General features: G+C 36.8%; 1 protein-coding gene across 5 annotated transcripts in view; it reads right to left on the bottom strand.

The window, feature by feature from the left end:
* The window catches only part of CAB39L (calcium binding protein 39 like), a 159,973-nt gene that overhangs the window by 13,444 nt on the left and 126,094 nt on the right, over window positions 1-20,435 (bottom strand). For all 5 annotated transcript variants that reach the window (XM_001368658.5, XM_007495410.3, XM_007495411.3 and 2 more), the window contains 4 exons: window positions 18,846-19,014; window positions 14,590-14,649; window positions 11,537-11,602; window positions 638-781 (listed from right to left, as the gene is read on the bottom strand). In XM_001368658.5, the coding sequence (XP_001368695.1) occupies window positions 638-781; window positions 11,537-11,602; window positions 14,590-14,649; window positions 18,846-19,014 (439 nt within the window). The remainder of the gene's footprint in view (window positions 1-637; window positions 782-11,536; window positions 11,603-14,589; window positions 14,650-18,845; window positions 19,015-20,435) is intronic.

Raw genomic sequence — 20,435 nt, 5'->3', positions numbered from 1 at the left:
CTTGAGTTAGACTTGGACAAAGGAAGCAGGGGAAAGTTGCCATTACAGAAAAAAAATGCTTCTCAAAAATATTTCTAAATAATTTTTTTAAAGGTTAATTCTCAAATGTAGAATAGCTGGGTGTGTGTGTTTGTGTGTGTGTGTGTGTGTGTGTGGTGTGCTTAACCTACTCAAATGTGACCTAGCCAAAAGCAAAGGATGATATGACAGGTGCCCAGACTCCTAGGTCTATTATTAAATGAATGATTTTATAACTTTTAGGGAAATTTATTGAATTAAGTTAAAAAAAATTTAAGTTCTTGTTAAGTGCCAGACACTGTTACAGATGAACCAACTTATTTTGTTGACTAGAAAGTTAGAAACCTGTCTGTTGGAGATGCTGTGAAGAGACGTTAATTAGCACACATAAAGTATTTAGAAAATATTGTGCATTTATCAAATGTTAAGGATCATGAAATCACAGAAATACCAAAAACCCTAGGAAATATCTATCTGGTTCAATTTTAAGACTTCATTTAAATTATTCAACAGCTTAGGTAATACTTATCACATAATTCATAGCTTCCCACATGACAGACTTTCCCTCCTCTCACATTCCCCTCTCCCCTCTAGAATATTTCTCTATACCATACTTTACCTTAAAGACATGAAATGCTTCAAACTGAATGTTTGGACTTTTATCTCGGAGAAGGTTCATCATTAACTTCAGATTCTCTGGCTTGCTGATGTACTTTGTCATAATAGCAAAGTTGTGTCGGTCTAGAATCAGTTCACCTAGCAGCTACATTAAAAGCAAAAATAAAAATTTATCAGAGAAACTTTTAATTGACAAATGACTTTTTTTCTTGAAAAAATCTTCAAAATTAAATGTAACATTAATGGTTTTTAAATTGACAAACATAGATAAGGCATAGAGTTAAGCTGCAGACAGTATATATATTTTCAATGCACCAACTAACTCCTGTTGTAATCTCTCTGCAGCTTTAAGAGCCATGATGGCATCCAGTAATAAATTAATAGCTGAATCCTTTATCTTAATTAGTTTATTTTCTCATTGCCTTCCCAAATACATTTATCTAGTCTGGCCTTTCAGATTGGGTAAAGATAACAGGAGGTATAGCTCATCAACTAGAACAAATGTGCTCTATCAAAATTAATTTATGTTAAATGAATCCTACTTCCCTGATGATTTTCATTATAAAATTAGAGATGTATGGAGCTGCCAAAAAAAATTGGCTCTGATAATAAAATCCTTCCTAATATAATTAATAATTCAGCAAATCTTTCAAAATTATACATGTAAAGAAAAACAAATCCTTTCTGATGAAAAATTAACATAATCACAAAGAATCTACACTCCCAAACAAGAAAGAATTAGATGTACCCATTAGATTCTAAATCTTATCTTTTACTTGAAAGGTTCATCACCCCCTCTACTTAGGGTTTCTTAAAATAAATGTTATCATTGGAATGTTCTTGGCTTCTCCATGACATGTTCTTGGAACATTCCCTCCAGTTATTCAGGTCTTCCTTTATTTTTGCAAATAAAAATTTGAAAATTTACAAAATTTGTCTAATAAATATCTCATGTATGGCCTGGTAGTTGACTACCTTAATATCTGATATGCTTCTTTGTTAATTCATTTCTACTAAATTCCTTATCAAATCTCTTATATTCTCTTGGCAAAACATTTGTAAATATTTTAATTTCTGCTTATAATCTCAGTGGTCATCCTTCAAATTTCTGTTTAATGTCTTTTGTTGCTAACGTTGCTAAATTTTATCAAATAAAAGTGGTTAATGGTGGACATCCTTGTTTTGTTTCTTTTTAAAGAAGTTTCTAGTGTTCATGGTATTCAATTTTGGTTCTTGATTTCAAGTAGACCTTCCTCCCCACTCCCCATGTTAAGGAAAAATCCCTCTGTTAATAGTTTTTATTTTTAATGGATTTTGGAATTTTTCAGACTTTTATATTTCCCTTAATAGTATCAGGTGATTTTTTCTTATTTTTATATTAATAATTTTCTTAATTTTGAACTATACTTGTTAAAAAACTATAAATTGGAATATTACTTTATTTTTCACTTTGTCTTTAGTTTAAAAATCAAGACTATGTTTGCCCCATAAAAAAAGCTGCACAATAGATAATTTTTGCCTATATTTAAAAAAAAGCCATATTTATGGTATATTTTATTATTTGAAGCTTGGGAAGAATTCACCTTTGAACTCATACAAGCCATTCATTAATGATTAGCCTTGTTTCTTCCTCTAAAATTGTTTTCATTTAAGTTGACTAATAATAATAATAATTTATATATTTATATAGTGCTTACTATATGCCAGGTACTAAGAATTTTACAAATATCATCTCATTGATCTTCACAATCATCCTGGGAGGTAACTGCTATATTAGTCCTACTTTGTAGATGAGGAAACTGAGATAAGCAGAAGTTAAGTGATATGCCCAGTATCACACCATTAGTTTCTGAGGCCATCTATTTCTTGTTATATAAATGTTAGTAATTAATATGCTTTGGTAGTTATTCACTTCAATTAACTCCTCAAGTTTATTAACATGTGTACAATACAAATTACTTTTCCCTAATTTGAAGTAAATTTATATTTATTTTCTTAGTTTTCTTTGATAATTTTCATTAACTTTTTAATCTCCTTTTCAAAATTAGATTCCAATGGTTTTTCAAGTTTAGTACAATATTAAAAATCTTAAAATTTAACTATTTTTCATTTTCAATTTTAAAAATTCCTGTTCTCATTTTGATAATTTTTTTCTGTCCATATTAGCACTTTATTCTTTTTATAACATCCTTAGGTATGAACTTAATTTACTTCATTTTCTTCTTTCCTGCTAATGTATTAGTAGGGGAAAGCTTCAGTTGATCCTTAGTATTGTGACATGGGCTTATTTTGTCATCTCTAAACAGTATGTTATTTTTTTTATTTCTACTTATTCAACTGTTTTTTTTTTAAACAACAGATTAATTTTTGGTATCTGTACAGATGGATGCCTTTTAATGATGCTTTTATTTATTTCATCATGGTTCTACAATACATGTAAAACTTCTACCATTTTATTTTCCTGGTATATTATGGATGTTTCTGAATAATGTATACATTATTCATTAAAAATGGATATTGCTTGCTTTTTCCATTTACTCTTCTCCAGCTATATAACTCCAATTTGTTCAGTTTCTGACTTCTTAAGTGGGTTTTGTTTGCTTGATTTCTTATAGCCTGATAATGAAGTCACACCCATTATCAGTTATCTTCTGCTCTTTATTGCTTCTAGTCATGATTTCATTTCCTCCCTAGTGCTTATCAGCCTCATATATTCTTTCTTTGTCTTCTCCAGAAGTTTGTGATTTGGGGTGGGGATGGTAAGCACCATATGATGGGAATAGAAGAATTTGTGTCAATTTTTTCTTAATATCTATTAGCCATTCTAGCTTTTTTTAAAGTGATTCTCAGAGTTTGTGTTGTATGTGGTCAGCACACATTTCTGTTGCATCTCCTATATCTGTTACCCCTGTCTGCTCACATTTCTGTCCCCTAGTTCAGGTTTTCATCACCTGTAGGTCTGTTACAGATTGTTCAATGGATTTCTCTCTGCCTCCACTTTCACCTCTCTCTAGTCTACCCTCAATTTCTTTGAACACAGTTTAAGTGTGTCACTCCTGATGAAACACCTTCAAAGGAGAAAATACAAGCTCTGGAGTTGTTTGAAGTCCATTCACAATTTGGCCAGAACCAACCTTTCCAACTTCATGTTGTACCCCTTCCTTTCATGCTGCCAATTCCAAGGCTCCATCTCTGGATCATTCTGCACACCCTCTGACCTCTCAGCACGGATATCCCCCTGCAGCTCTGCTGTAGGCCTCCTCTCTTCTTTCTTTATGACCTTTCTGGGGATCTAACCTGGGCTCTTGGGTAGAAGCCCTCTGCAGATAGTGCCTCAGGCTCTCTCCTGTGTCCCCAGCTACTCAGCGGACATTTCCATCTGAATTTCTCAAAGGCGTTCTCAGCAGGTCCCACACAAGCATTATCTTTCTCCCCACTTCTGAGGCATACACACTGTTCAGAGCTAAGTTCGTACAGGTTGTGTACAGCACGGATACCAAGTGAAGAGGGAGCACGCAGTGGGAGGAATGGTAGTGACCACGAGGTCAATCATGAAGAACCTCGTGACCGACGTGCCCCTGGGACTGAAGCCTGAAGAGGGGTTCCAGGAGATGGGGGTGAAGACAGAAGGCGTGTGAAGGCACGAGGTGCGAAAGAGAAAGCTCTGCACAGACATCCACAGGTAGGCCATTTGGGCAGGAGAGAATGATGGGATTGATGATCAGCCTGGAACGGCAGGCTGGAGCCAGATCGCGGAGAGCTTTAAGTGTCAAACAGAGACAATGAGAGTCTGTGAAGCCTCTATAACAGGGAAATGAAATGGTCAGACCTGAGCTTTAAAAGGAGCATCCGTGTGTCAGCTGCATGGAAGAAGGAAGGCCCATTGGAGGCCACTGAAAAAGTCCAAGTGAAGGGTGAAGAGGGCCGGAATGCATGATGGCTGTGAGTGGAATTCAAGAGCGGCGGAGATGGAAAGGACAAGATAGAGCAACGGACAGCATTATGTGCGGTGAGAGAGTGAGGGGCTGAGGACGACAGGGAAGTTGCAAACCTGGGTGATGGGAAGAAGGGAGGAGCTCTGGGAAAACTAGGGAAGTTGGGAGGACGGGCGGCTTTGGAAGGAAACAATGATTTCACTTTTGGACGTGTTGAGTTTGAGACTCCTATGCTCACTCTGTTTCCTCTAAACTTATTTTTTGGTCCGTTAACTAGTAACAGATGCCAGGCTGAAGGCTGGCTATTGCCTAAGGATGCTCATTCCCCTTGCTAAATGTCAGTTGTTGTTAGGCGTCAGCTGTTTACTTGTGTAGCCCTTAAGGTGTACAACAAAAGGAGCTGTATATTGCAGTTGGTAAGAAGAGGAAAATAAGATAGTCCCCAAGAATGCCTCGTCTTGTTAGGAGGGCTGATTTGAGCTTTTGTAGAAAGAACCCTAGAATCGAAGTGGGAAGATTCTGCCAACCGCTCCCTAGATGACCATGAGCAAATGACTTCACTTTTCTTAAATCTCTGTTTCCCTATTTGTAGAACTAGGATGTGCTCAGAGTGCAATTCACAGAAATGTTACATGTTAAGACAGACATGAAGTCTTACCTGTGCAGGTATTTTCTATGTCAGTGTCAACTGCAACTCTTTCACACTTGGTCCCTTGAAATTTTCATCCATTGTTTTTCATAAATTCTCTATAGAGGAAGGATCCACTCAGTCTACTGGGGACCTTCTTTGGGTTCATTTAATATGACAAGAATACCAATATAGTACTCAGGCTATCTATTTTCTTAGTTTCTACATTACAGAAATATCCTTTCTTTTAATGCATAACTTTGATAGCTTTTATATTCTGTCTCAGCTTAAAATCCTTGCTGTATGATATTAAAGATTATATAATTGTGAATTATCATTATTATAATAAATATAAAGGGCTTTACAAATCTCAAAGCACTACATAAATGTTATATTTATAGAACAAATCTATGATTCATTTATGAATTCTTTAATAGTAGAATTAAATTAATTTCATTTTGGCTAAGCCAGGGATATCTATATATCTATGTATGCTTAAGTTGATCCAATTCTATAACTAAAAAAAAAATTATATTATTATTTGGCATAGAGCCATTCCATTCTAATTTGTATCTATAATAATAAACTCATGTATTTTATTATTTACATTTAACAAGAAAGCTGTATAATATGACTAAAAAAGCAATTAGAAACATTTTTGTCTACTGCTTTAAATAAAAGACCTGATAAAATTGCTTGCAAAAACTTATTAATTATAAGATTAAACAAAAGTAGGGGGAAAACCCTAAACTTGTTTTGAGTTGATTGTTATTAGAGATTAAAAGTCAGGCCTAAAGAGAAGAATAAATATTCCTTACACTCACCCATAGAGATAATAAAATGGAATATGGATATTTTAATTATTTTCTAATTATACTAACAATCTAAGTACCAGGAGAGGCTTAGTAACACTTAGAATATGGCTAAACAAATTTAGGATTTGGCACCCAGTTAATCTGGAAAAAGAAAACCATACCATTCTTTGGGTAATGTATAATTGACAAACAATTGTGGACATTTTTCGCAGCTTTAATAGTCTGATCCCTCATTTCCTAAAACTCTGGAGTATCTTCTTGTAAAATAGGATTAACATGGAAACAAATTATAAAATCAGTCATCCTATCAAAACAGGGATTACACTAGTCCTCAGTTTAAAAAGATGGAGGGGGGAGAACCCTCATAAGGAAAGCTCTCAAGACAGACTTAATTTACTCAAAATAACTCAGTGAATGAATAAACTTTATTTTTATTTATGCATACATTCTTTTTCTTTATTATTTAAATATGATAATACTAGAAATCTCTACAGGAAAGAAAATAGTTATAATGGGCTTAAAATATAATCTGGCATGAATAAGGGTTATTTAATTTAATTTAATTTATTTTTTAATTGATAACTTCTGTTTATTTTTGTTTTTTTTTTCCTAAGCAACTTGGCTATATTTATTTTTTAAATTAATTTATTTAGTCAATTTAGAACATTATTCCTTGGTTACAATAATCACACTGTTTCCCTCCCTCCCCTCCACTGACCCTTCCTGCAGCTGACGTGCAATTTCATTGGGTACTACTTGTGTAATAAGGGTTATTTTAAAAAGTCTTTGGGGTTAAAAAATGATCAATTCCTAGAATTTCTTACCTTGTTTAGTTCCTGGTTTACAATACTATGGCTTAAATTTCCACAAAGAAGCAAATATATCAAAGCAAGGAATACTACATCAAGGTGAATATACAAAAGTAAAGATAAATGTGTGAGTTATGGACTTTTGTGAAAATTTTAGGAGAAAGATTTAAAAAGAAGAAACCTTGAAAAAATCCATGATTTGAAAAGGAATTTATCAATGGGAATATGAAGAGGTGAAAAATCAAAGCAATCAAAGCTAGATTTTCAAGACAGGGAATGAGGGTAATGCAGAAGGAATCAAGGAATCATGCTCTGTCTATCTGTCTCTGTCTCTCTCCCCATACCCCAGTCCTAAATTGGCAATGGAGCTCTGTGCTCGTACTGTCCCTCACAGGGAGTGTCAGGGTGGGAACTGGGAGGGCAACAAATACAGAGTTTGACCACTGTGAAACATTAAAGACCCTGGGCCCAGTCACCTTGCCAATGAAGTTACCACCAATTCCAATTTAGCTCAGTCTCCTTAGTCTGGTGAGATAGTTCACACAATACTCCGTTCTCCTCATGTACCAGGTGAACGTGAGTATTAGGCACCTTTTTCTGGGTAAACTGCTATAGGCCTCGTCCCAAAGTTCATTGGCATGGGGCCTCTACTGCTGGTGGAGGTGAGTGACGGGCCCAGTGTGAGGGGCTGGGCAGAGCAGGAGAGAGCCAGCTTTCTTCAGGTCCACTTTGGCTCTTGGAGCACCCGTCCTCCAGGACTCAGACTTTCACGTCTTCAAGGACTGGGCTGCTCCTGACATCCCAGAGAAGGCTTGGAGCTTGATGAGGGCTTTTGGATCAGGATTACACAGAGAACACATCCTTTGGGGATGGCAAGGCCAGTGGAATCATATTTGGTATTGTAGTATGACAGAGAGAGCACTGAAATTTGAGTCGAGGGAGAAGTAGATTTGAATCCTCCCTCCCGCGCTGTATGAGCCATGGGCAAATCACTCAACAATCCTAAGCCTCAATTTCTTCTTTTGTAAAACAGGGATAATAATCATTATACGACCTGCCGCCCTGGATTGTTGGCATAAGTGCCAAATGTAAGTGCTATAAATGTAAGTTATCATTATATTTATTCATTGGGCCTTCAAAGAGGCCAATTTTGGCTCTTCAGTAAGTTTGAGGAATCACTTTTCCTTTGGTAAATATTATCTTCACAACTTCATTAATTCCTCATTGGGGGGTTAGTAGTAGAAAATAGCAGGCCTTGCAAACAGTGACATTCCTGAGAGTTTGCTCCCTAAGGCAACAAGGAGCTCAGTCACGTGCTCTCCACAGGCAGTGACCCTGCCAATGGGTCTGATGCTCCCATGCACTCTGCAGGAAGCTTTTGTTTCTCTTTGTAGTTCTATCTTTAACATCCTTTATGACACAAGCACCTAATTACAGCCCTTTTGTTGTGCTCAGCACATAAGCTGTGACTAAGAAACAAGGCTTGTTCTGCTGGTGGTGCTGACGTATAACCTTCTCATGGTCTCTCTTCAGTGGGTTCTTCAGTTTAATCCAAGAGATGACTCGCTAAGTGTCTATGAAATACAAGGCGCTGGCCATGCAAAGACACAAGACTTTGGTGGTGTTTAGGGCACTGAAACCGGTTTGGTGGGAGGACCAGGTCTTTTCATAAGCCTGTTTATGAGGTAGATCTAATTTCCTAGAAACCTTACTCAGAATTCACAGCATAGAAGTTTAGAACTGAAATCTTTGAGAGGAGGCTATCTAGAGAAAGAATCATAGGGTAAGAGCTCAAAGATACCCAGGAAGGTGAGATGACTTACCCAAGGCCATATAGATAGTAAACATAAGAGGTGGCATTTGAACCCAGGTCCCCAAGACTCTTCAACCAGTGCTTATAGAATAACTCCCTTCATTTTACGAATGAGATCTTTTAGCACTTCAGGATTGACCATCTTTTCTCCCTCCCTCCCTTCCTTCCTCTCTCCCTTTCTTTCCTGGGTCTCTCCCTCTTGTCAAATATAGCAGCCACTCACTGCTAATCAACAGGAAAGTCAAAACGGCTCCATTTCCAAAAAGTTGTAGCTATCCTGGCTGTGTGATCCTGGGCAAGTCACTTGACCCCCCCTTGCCTAGCTCTTACCACTCTCGTGCCTTGGAGCCAATACACAGTATTGACTCCAAGACGGAAGGTAAGGGTTTAAAAACAACAAAAAGTTGTATCTATATTTCACCACAGAAGTCCCAAACTCAAGCAATCTACCAGCCTCAGCCTCCCCATTAGCAGGGATTAGTTTCTTGGTCTGGAATTGTGATTACACCAAGGTGGGGCATTCTGGGTATAGAGACTCTTCCTCTCCACTGATACAATTTGTCTATTGCCCAAGTGCCTGTTCTTTTTTTGCCTGGGGCCCTGAGAAGATATGTAACAAAGTTAGGTCGCATGTGAAGATGCCCCCCAACTCCGTGTTCCTGACTACAAGGCCTGCTGTCTCTTCCAGAGAGCATAGAGTCCAAATAAATAATGTCGGATGATGGTAAAATGGTGAAAACCATCCATAAACTGCTGAACAAAGATGATCAGGGAATGCAATGTTCTGACTTCTAGAATTACTTGGTTAGCTTAAATGTTTATAGCAACAAAATTAAACGATGAAAAATTATCTTTAGAAGCAATGTCCTATAAATCTCTCATTTGCTAATGTTGACTTTTCAGGTTATAAAATGAAATCCGCATACACATTGTAATTCCATGTTCCTTTCCCATGTAGCATTTTTTCCCCTTCAGTTGAAAAGTGTGAGATTATAGAGATGTCTGAATTTATAATCCTAAAATAAGATCTCTAGTACATTATAAATAAAATTGTATCAGATTCCACCCTTTCCAAAAAGCCCTCCCCTCACAGGTCTGATCTACTAATAGTACAATTATGTTTTTGAGATCAACAGATGAGTGTATTTTGAAAGTTATTTCCTTTGTTGTTCTCTTCCAAGACACCTTGAATAAGCATGGTAACATTACAGAAAAACTTCATTAATTCTCACTTCAAAATTAAAGTAATTTTAACAAAAATGTAATTTCCATTTTCAAATATTTAAAATGGATCTGTGGTCCCCTCAATGTGAACAGGTCCTATAAGGATACAAATTCCAGTCTATCTATGCCTACCTACTTTGTGTAGCTCTTGTCTACAAGTGCACCTCAAAGGCTTTAATCGATGTGCTATGTTCTTTTCTTGTGTTCTCCTGGCATTTTGAGGATGCCAATGGTCTAGTCATTGGAGAATCCTCACTCTTCACTTCTCCATATAATTAAACTATCTTTCTTTTCTCCCATATATTTCTTTGATGAGAGCCTCTCCTTGGGGACCTTTTTTACAATTTCTGACTTGTTCTGCTCATATTTTTGTATGTCTCCATGCACTTTGAATGCTTAAAATTTTTCATTTCTGTGATATTTTTCATGTCCTTTAATCTCTATCTCTAAAATGGGAGGTAGGACTGGATGGCTCCTAGAGTCCTTTTTAGCTCTAGATCTATGATCCTAATAAGTGTCTTAGCTCCGTTGTCCTTCAGGGTGAAGAAGGCTTGTTATACAAATCTTTATAGATCTTTTCTATCTCTCTTCTGTTCTTCCATTCTTGTAGGATGATTTTGCTCCTCTGATCTCTCAACAATTAAAAAAAAAATTATATTATGAGGGCAGCTGGGTGGATCAGTAGACTGAGAGTCAGGCCTAGAGATAGGAGGTCCTGGGTCCAAATCTGGCCTCAGACACTTCCTAGCTGGTATGTAGATTAAAAATTAATATCCAAAATATTCCAAGTATTATATTTAATAAAACTTATTAAATATAACTAAAATAAAAAACTAGAGTAAAAAAGGAGCTAACTCAGCCGCAGTTGCAAGAGGAGAGCCGCTGGAGTTACAGAAATGTATATACTATATACAAACAACATAAGCAGGCAATTTGTGGATGAAAAGGAAAGGGATGCTGGGTAATGAAAAAGAATTCTGGGAGATAGAGTCCAAGGGTTCAAGATTTCTAATGGGTGACCCTGGGCAATTCACTTGACGCCCCCCTCCCCTCCTCCACTGCCTAGCCCTTAACACTCTTTTGCCTTGGAACCAATACACAGTATTGATTCTAAGACGGAAGGTAAGGATTAAAAAAAAATTATATTATGCCCTCCCCAACTACTTCTCTGTTTTATGGAATAATACTGTGCATAATCTTTCAGCATCATTCTAATCTTTTACAAATCAATTTGTATTTTAAACTAAACTTGGTTAGTATAAAACTGATCACCAGCTTTCTCCATGTGACAACTGTCACGTTTTTAATGGTTAAGTGCGGAATTACCCTGACTAATGATATCAAGGATCTTTTTAAGTATTTGCCCATCATCACACAGCCATTTGCTGGCACAGTTTTGGGGTATGAATCTGAATTAGGGATTTGGTAGTTAATAAGAGTTTTAGCATTTTATATAAATTCTGGAGATATTCTACTTAACAACTAAAAACTTAGTGTGTCTGTCCTTTGTTGGTACTTGTCTCTGATCAGATCAACAGCTAGCACTTTTATAAAAGGAACAGACCACAAAATTAACAAGTTTTCCTTCTGCCTATTTGTTGAGCTACAAACCAAACAAGGTAGTGATATAGAAAAATCTCATAACACAGAGACATAGTTAAAGAATTTTGTTTTACCTTTAAAGATTGTCTCTTAGTCACATAATTCTCAGAGAGAAGCAACTTTTCATAGTCTTCAAAAATCTAGTGAAAAAGAAAATTAATGTTAAGGACTAGAATCAGCACAAGTTAAAAGTTGTTTGACCACGATGGGGGAAGCCACTTAACCATTCTGAGTAAAGGAGGCTAAGAGCATCTGTAGCATCTATCCTGCATCCTTCACAATCTTTAAGAGGCTCAAATGAGACATATGGATTTGCACATATACTCCACTAATATTTAAAACTCTGCTATTATAAAAACAATATTATAAATAATAATATAATACATGACAATATATTATATAACAAAATGTATGACACATAATACAAATATTATAATATAATGTATAATAGTAGATCATTGTTTTAATTTTATACAAAAGGAAACTGAAGAATAGGGAGTTAGAATAATTCAAAGTGATTCCCTAATTTACTTTTTTAGTCCTATAAGTAGACTAACAAAGGGAATAAATACTAGACATTCTAAAAATTCATTTAAAAATCCAATAAATATAACACATTTATTAGTGTCATTTATATAATGTCATATTGTTGCAAAGAAACTGGTGATAGGATACTTTGCATCATTCCTACATAATCCACATGTCATTTAAAAATATAAATTGTGAATCATACACACATTCCAAAATATCTTGAAAGAAGGACAGATATGGGGTACATGGAATCATGGGGATGGTCATTACTAATGCCATTAAGATAAGTGAGTATGTAGGGGGGCACAGCTAGGTGGCTCAGTGGATTGAGCCAGGCACAGAGATAAGAGGTCCTGGGTTCAAATCTGACCTCAGATACTTCTTAGCTGTATGACCCTGGACAAGTCACTTAAACCCATTGCCTAGTCTTTACTGTTCTTCTTCCTTGGAACCAATAATATTCTAAGATGGAAGGTAAGGGTTGTTTTTTTGTTTGTTTTTTTTAAGATAAATGTAGGCATTTTATATCATTACTAGAAGCTGAAGGCTGTGGTTCTTGCCTATGGTTCCTTGCTATTCTGGAGACTAAATGGCTTATCAGGGCAGGGAAGGCGGGATCTGCTCCTGTCTTGATCACTTTAAGGCAGTCCTGGTGGAAGTGGAAAAGGCCAAAACCCTAAGGATGCAACCAGGCAGATGCAAGGATGTGCTAGAGGCACTGTTGCATGTTCAGAGTCATCATGCTCACCTGGGAAATGGGCAGAGGTCCCAAACCAGGCTTATTCATTGTTTTGTTGATGTTTCCATTTAAGAAAGTGATGGAGAAAATGTCCCTCATGCAGACTAAGTGCTTTTAAACAGGCTTGGGCAGTCCCTCCCTTACTTGGGCAGGCTGGATGACAAGGGTGGGTAGCCCAGAAGAAGGGCTTGATCAGTGTTGGCCTGGGGGAAGGCCTGGAGCTCCTCCCTCTTACTGGAAGGAAGAGAGCGGGAGACTCCCCACCCATTGAGGCCAGGGACAGACAGGCTGCCTGGATGGCTCTGAGGCTGGCTGCCAGGGCTGGGGCTTGGTCTCTCAGACCAGAGGCTTGGGGAGAGTCATACAGTGGGGAAGATAAGCTACATAAGAGAATCCACTATGCAAAGCAATAGAGAATCAAATAAAGAACTGAATAGACTGCTCTAAGAAAAAGAAGTGAAAGCAAGAGAGGAGGGCAGGAAGGAAGGAAAGGCTTTTAATAAAAATCATTTCCCTAAACTCTTTGAAGTACCATTATATGGACAGAATTAAGAGGATGACTCTCTATACACACACATACAAACACACATACAGATCTTATGCAATCTATACACATAGACATACATCTATCTGTGTGGGGGTTTGCTGAGCTGAATTGTTGGAGCTTTGGCTCATAAATAATCTGGGAACTAGGAAGTCTTGGTTCAAGGGCTATTCATTTGAAAGGAGGCCTTTAAACACAGGTCCTCCACCAAAATGGCTTTAAAAAGAATGGAGGGTGGCCGGTGCCTGCAGGAGTTCCGAGCTACTGGAGGACTAAGGCTGATTAGGTGCAAGGCATCAAGTCTAGCCCCTTCTAGAAATGAAGTCCACAAATCTGCCTGACAAGGGGTGAACAGGCTGACTTTAGAAGGATACAAACAGCACATAAGCACATCAGCAGAAGGATCTGACACATAATTGTCTAGTGCATTTGCGACCTGGGTAAGATAAGGAGACTCAATTTTTAAAAAAATAGAGAACTCTTCCAAAAATCACCCCATTATGGGTGCCACCTAAGACCAAAAGAGGACTAGAAATTTTCTGCAGGATGGACAGCCTTGTCCTCCACTGAAATCTTACTCTTGGGCCCAAATGAACTGTGGAAGTGATCTTGGGGTTCTCAAAGGCTATTTAAGGGGAGCACAGACCCTTGCAAGTTTTAGCAAGCTGGAAAAATTTTAATTCTGGATATGGAACTAGATTATATACCCACAGTCCAAAGACTAGTCAAACCAAGTTTAGAGAGACTCACTACCATGTTGGCCACAGGGTGATGAATTTTTCAACTAAGATTTCAAAACAATTTGCTAAGTTTCAGAGGGGCTACTTTCTTCATCTACATTCTTGAAGTATTGAAGAAACACTTGCAACTGTTTAAGTAGAGCCAGGCTCATAGGATCATAAACTTGGACCATTTAGTTCAACCCCCTCATCTCACAAATAAGAAAATCAGGGCTCAGAGAAGTTAAGTCATTCAGATCATAAACAGCAGAGCCAGAATTTGGACTAAAATGCTCTGATTCCAAATATACCTCCTAATCCATCATACCGCAAAGTGGTTGCAGCTTCCCATATTCTTGGTTTCATCTAAAGCTTCTTTTGAATCTGCCTTTAAGATGATGAGATTTTAAAACTTTGGGGCAGAACTTGAGTATCAGGCCAGGACCTAGTCACTAGGGTAACTAAAAAGTCAGGAACAATCCTGTATTACTAATTGTTGGGTCTCAAGAGTATACTAAGAAAAGAAAATACAATTTTTGTTACTAAAATACACATAAAATAATTTTTAAAGATATAAAAGTGATCTATACTTACAGTGTCATAATTTTGTTCTAAGAATTCTGCCACCAATGCTTTGTGTCTTGTTAATAAGTCCTAAAAAGAAGAAAAACTATTATATTTGATATATTCTGAATGCATTTATTTTCCTTTACAGACCTGATCATCTCATTAATTGACAACTTGAAAAGCTACAGACTATTTTACTTCTCTTATATTACTACCCAATTTCATGAAGTAAACTATAAAATTTAATATAGTTTGCAGGTAATTAATAAAAAAATTTCAAGGTTAGAAAGATCTAGAAGTTAAAAACTATCCTGTTATACTTATAAGACAAAATATTTCATTGGTAAAATAAAAAACTAAATATAAATCAAATGTAAAATTAGGTAAAATAGCATATTTTCAAAATCATATTTTATGTCTACAGAAGGTAGTATATAGCACAATAGATAGAGAGCTGGCTTCAAAAACAGAAGACCGGGATTCAGATTCAATTTTTATTTTTTAAAATAATTATTTTATTTCCCCCCTATTACATGGAAAACAACTTAAACATCCATTCTTTTTTTAAAGTTTTTAGTTCCAAAATCTTTCCCTTCTTCTGACCCTCCCAGTCTCTTCTCTGAGATGAATCTTATATAGATTTTTCATGTGTAATCATGTAAAACATTTGTCCTTATTAATCATTTTGTGGAAGAGTTCTCAAATAAGAAAAAAATGAAATATAGTATGATTCAGTTAGTACATTCAGACTTAAGTTCAATTGTTTGGACAAAATCTTTACTTTCTGTCTTAGAATTGATACAGTGGTAAGGGCTAGGCAATTGGGGTTAAGTGACTTGCCCAGGATCACCAGCTAGGATGTATCTGAGGTCAAATTTGAACTCAGGTCCTCCTGTCTCTAGATTTAGCTCTCTATCCACTGGCCTACCTAGTTGCTTCTCCAGTCAAAATTTGATATGATTGCTGGTTACCCAAGCAAGTGAGCTAATTTGTCAGTGCTCTAGGCAACACTCTATGGCTATAAACTGTAGAGACAGTACCAAGAGTTGCTGATGGAAGGAACATCCTCACTCAGGGGTTGTCTACACCAGGAAAATCCATAGGTCTAGTCTCTATCCTTAACCTATGATTACAATACACTTCTTCAATCATATTCAATTCAGGGAACCTTTATAAGGCACCAAAATTGTATAAATCACTCTGCTATGCCCTGGGGCAGATGTAAAATTTAGATGAGATATTTATGAAGCTCACAGTGTACTACAGATAAATGCAAACGCATGTGAAAAAGCTAAATGGACTTGGGGGTGAGGGAGGGAGACACTCTAGACAGCAGAGATGCTGGAGCAGCAGCACAGAGTAAGGAGCATTTGGGTTGGGCCTTAAATGAGAGGCAGGACCCAAACGACTAAGTCAGAGTGAAGGGATTTTTATAATTTAAAAAAAACTTTATAATAATTTAATAATTCAGATATAGGGTATTAAAAAATAGAGATGGAAAAACATAAAGGGTGCTCATGAGATGGAAAGAGTCCGATTTAGTGGAGCTTGATTCAATACTCAATAGCCACTAGCCAAAATTATTTGAACAAATGAGTAATATCAACAAATCTACAGAGAAGGAAGCAGTTTAGCAATGACATGAAGGAAGGATTGGGTGGTAGTGGGGAGATAGGAAAATCGATTCAGACGATATCTGCAATCTCTTGGGATTTGGAACTGGAAGGAATCTTTAAGTCCAGGACCCACAAATGAGGACACTAAGACTCCAAAAGGGGAAGGACTTGTCCAGAGTCACAAAGTTAAAAAATAGAAGTAGTAGGATGGGGATCTAGGATCCCTAAACCAATGCTATTTCTTCCTCACCACAGAGGCTTCTATCAGAAGTGCAGGTGGGTTGAAAGAAAGGTCATACTTGATAGTGGTAGTAGGAAAAGGGAGAAGGGGACAAATCCAAGCAATGATTATTTTTAAATAGGCATATATTAAAATTTCAGACAGAAGTAAATATATACAAATAAAACTGATTTGTGTAATTTAACAGTGCTTCTAAGCCATTTCCCTAATTTTTAAGCATGCTAGGAAAGATCAATTATGTTTAAAATGTACAAATCACTATAACATAAAATGTATAGAAATAAGAATTAAAAAAATAAAATTGTGAATGCTGAAGGCTAAGTGGCCTCATGAAAGTGCTTAGTACAAATTGTTCTGTGCATGGAGTTCTATGTTACTATTGGAATAAACTACAAAACATCATATAATGGAATGTAAGAGAATTTTTCCTTTTCTACCCACACCTCAGCTGTATTCTAATTTCAATTAAATCTTTTAATAATTTCTATTCTGCCCTAATCCTTTCAGAGAGCACATTAATTAAATACCCTATCCTGAGCACCTTACAGAATTTAATTAAAAAGCACGCATCTAATGACCAACAAAAATTTCAAAGCCTTCTTACTCTAAATATTGTTAGACCTTAATAAATGTCTAATTAAAAACTTTTCTTGGGGATATGGGAAAAAGTAAGCCAGTACCCAAATTCCTAAGTTTAATATTTTAGAAAATAAGGAAAAAGGAATCACTTAAGGAATAGTATTCTGCATTTTCATTCCAAGTTGAACATGATAACATTTTGGCTCTTATTTAAATGACACTTGCTATAGCACTAAATAGATTGGATACCCAAAAACCTACTACTTTCCCCCATGAGGTCCTCTGTAATATTTTGGAGTTAAAACATTAAATGAAAACCCCCCACCTCCCAGTCCCCCAAAAGATTTCACTTCTGGCTTGAACTAATTTCTGTACTGGGGGATCCCTGAGGAAAAAAGGTAGTTTTAGGATTATGATGAGGTTTTCAGTCTGTTCTGGGAGGTGCAATAAGAAGGTTATTTCAGATTTCCATAAAGAATTGGCCCTTCTTCTTATGCTCAAACCTTTAATTTCTTCCTTTCCTTTCCTTTCCTTTCCTTTCCTTTCCTTTCCTTTCCTTTCCTTTCCTTTCCTTTCCTTTCCTTTCCTTTCCTTTCCTTTCCTTTCCTTTCCTTTCCTTTCCTTTCCTTTCCTTTCCTTTCCTTTCCTTTCCTTTCCTTTCCTTCTTCCCCCTCCCTCCCTCCCTCCCTCCTCTCTCTCTCTCTCTCTCTCTCTCTCTCTCTCTCTCTCTCTCTCTCTCTCTCTCTCTCTCTCTCTCTCTCTCTCTCTCTCTCTTTCTTTTTCTCTCTCTTTCTCTCTCTCTTTCTTTCTCTTCATTCCTTCCTTCTTTCCTTCCTTTCTCTGTCTCTATCTGTCTCTCTCTCTTTCTTTTTTTCCTTACTTTGTATCTTACAATTGATAAGTATTGGTTCCAAGGCAGAAAAGTGGTAAGGATTAGGCAGTTGGGGTTAAGTGACTTGTCCAGGGATATATAGTTAAGAAGTGACTTCCCATCTCCAAGCCTGGTTACTGGTTCTCTTATCTACTGAGTCAGTTACCTGTTCCTGCTTTTCTTTCTCAGCCCATAGGAATCCCACACCTTTTCCCTCCTCTCACATTAAAAAAAAAATCCCTTACTTTCCATCTTAGTATCAATACTATCTATTGGTTCCAAGGCAGAAGAGCAGTAAGGGCTAGGCAATGGGGTTAAGTGACTTGCCCAGGGTCACAGAGCTAGGAAGTGTTTGAGGCCACATTTGAACACAGGACCCCCATCTCTAGGCCTGGCTCTCAATACAGTGAGCTACCCAGCTGCCCCCCACTCCTCTCACATTTTAAAAAACTATTCATGAGATCTTTCAACTTTCTGGAGCCATGTAGCCTGTATAATATGTCTTTCCAATATTTAAATAATCTCTCTATAAAATGGGGGAAAATTTTTATGTCAAATTACTAGACTGTTTCCAGGGAAAAGCAGGCCCTCACCACATTCCCATGTTCACTCCTGACAAGACACAGGTTAGGGTACAAAGCAACTGAAGTTCCTATCCAGTCTGTATCAAATATCATTGAGAAGAAGAAATCTCAGGACTGGTAAATGAAATGAAAGATTTTGACAACCAGTAAAAATGTGTCTCACACCAACACTGGTCTGTAGGCCAAAATCTGGAAAACTATCCTATAACTTACATTTATGGAAAGGTCAGCTAGGATGAGAGATACAGTCTACACATAAGGAATAGTTTTTTCCTCCCCTTCTTCCCCCCTCCGCATCCTCTGAAGTTCTCCACAGAAATTGGAACTTGGGTTCCCAGGATTAGTTCTTACTTCCACAGATAAGCATGTCAAGCAGATGCAAGATCATTTACCTTAAATGTAGCAAAGGCATCTGAAGCAATGTCAAATGTGGACAATTCCACATACTTGAAAAATTCTCTGAACTGACTGGAAAACAGGACAATTTTGGCAAGTGGCTCATATCGGATACATTCTCTCAGCATAATTCCACAACGTAAGGCAACCTGTGGTGCTTCATATCTAAAATGTTAAAAACATAAATATAGTGTTATTTTGAGATGCAAAATATTACCAAATGTTTATGATATAAGAGAGCACTAGACTAGAAAGAAGAACTCTCTTCTGAACCTAGATTTGTTTTTTGTTTTTATTTTCCCCAAAAAATTTTATTATATTTTTCCCAGTACTCTGCAGAAACAATTTTTAGCATTTGTTTTCTGACATTTTATGAGCCTAATTCTTTCCAGCCTTCCCTTATTTCTCCCTTCTCCAAGATGGCAAGTAATATAATATAGGTTATACATATGCTATCATGCAATACATATTTACATATTCAACATGATGGGAAAGAAGACACATCGCATGTACAAGAAAATATTCAGCAAACATCATGTGCAATGGGGATAAATTAGATGCATTCCCAATAAGATCAGGAGTGAAATAAGGATGCCCATTATCACCCTATTATTTAACCTTGTACTAGAAACACTAGCTGTAGCAATTAGAGAAGAAAAAGAAATTGAAGGCATTAAAATAGGCAAGGAGGAGACCAAGTTATCACTCTTTGTGGATGATATGATGGTCTACTTAAAGAATCCCAGAGAATCAACAAAAAAGCTAATCGAAATAATCAACAACTTTAGCAAAGTTGCAGGATACAAAATAAACCCACATAAGTCATCAGCATTCCTATACAATTCTAACACATCTCAGCAGCAAGAATTAGAAAGAGAAATCCCATTCAAAATCACCTTAGACAAAATAAAATACTTAGGAATCTATCTCCCAAGACAAACACAGGAACTATATGAACACAACTACAAAACACTCTCCACACAACTAAAACTAGACTTGAGCAATTGGAAAAACATTAACTGCTCATGGGTAGGACGAGCCAATATAATAAAAATGACCATCCTGCCCAAACTGATCTATTTAGTGCCATACCCATTGAGCTTCCAAAAATTTTTTTTGCTGAATTAGAAAAAAAACATAACAAAGTTCATTTGGAAGGACAAAGGATCAAGGATATCTAGGGAAATAATAAAAAAAAATACAAAGGAAGGGGCCTTGCAGACCCAGATCTCAAACTATACTATAAAGCAGTGGTCATCAAAACAATTTGGAACTGGCTAAGAGACAGAAAGGAGGATCAGTGGAATAGACTTGGGGCAAATGACCTCAGCAAGACAGTCTATGACAAACCCAAAGACCCCAGCTTTTGGGACAAAAATCCACTATTCGATAAAAACTGCTGGGAAAACTGGAAGACAGTTTGGGAGAGACTAGGTCTGGATCAACACCTCACACCCTACACCAAGATAAACTCAGAATGAGTGAATGACTTGAACATAAAGAAGCAAACTATAAGTAAATTGGGTGAACACAGAATAGTATACATGTCAGACCTTTGGGAAGGGAAAGACTTTAAAGCCAAGCAA

The sequence above is a fragment of the Monodelphis domestica genome, chromosome 4 (genome assembly GCF_027887165.1).
Source record: "Monodelphis domestica isolate mMonDom1 chromosome 4, mMonDom1.pri, whole genome shotgun sequence".
Lineage (NCBI taxonomy): Eukaryota > Metazoa > Chordata > Mammalia > Didelphimorphia > Didelphidae > Monodelphis > Monodelphis domestica.
This window is presented reverse-complemented; position numbering and strand designations above follow the sequence as displayed.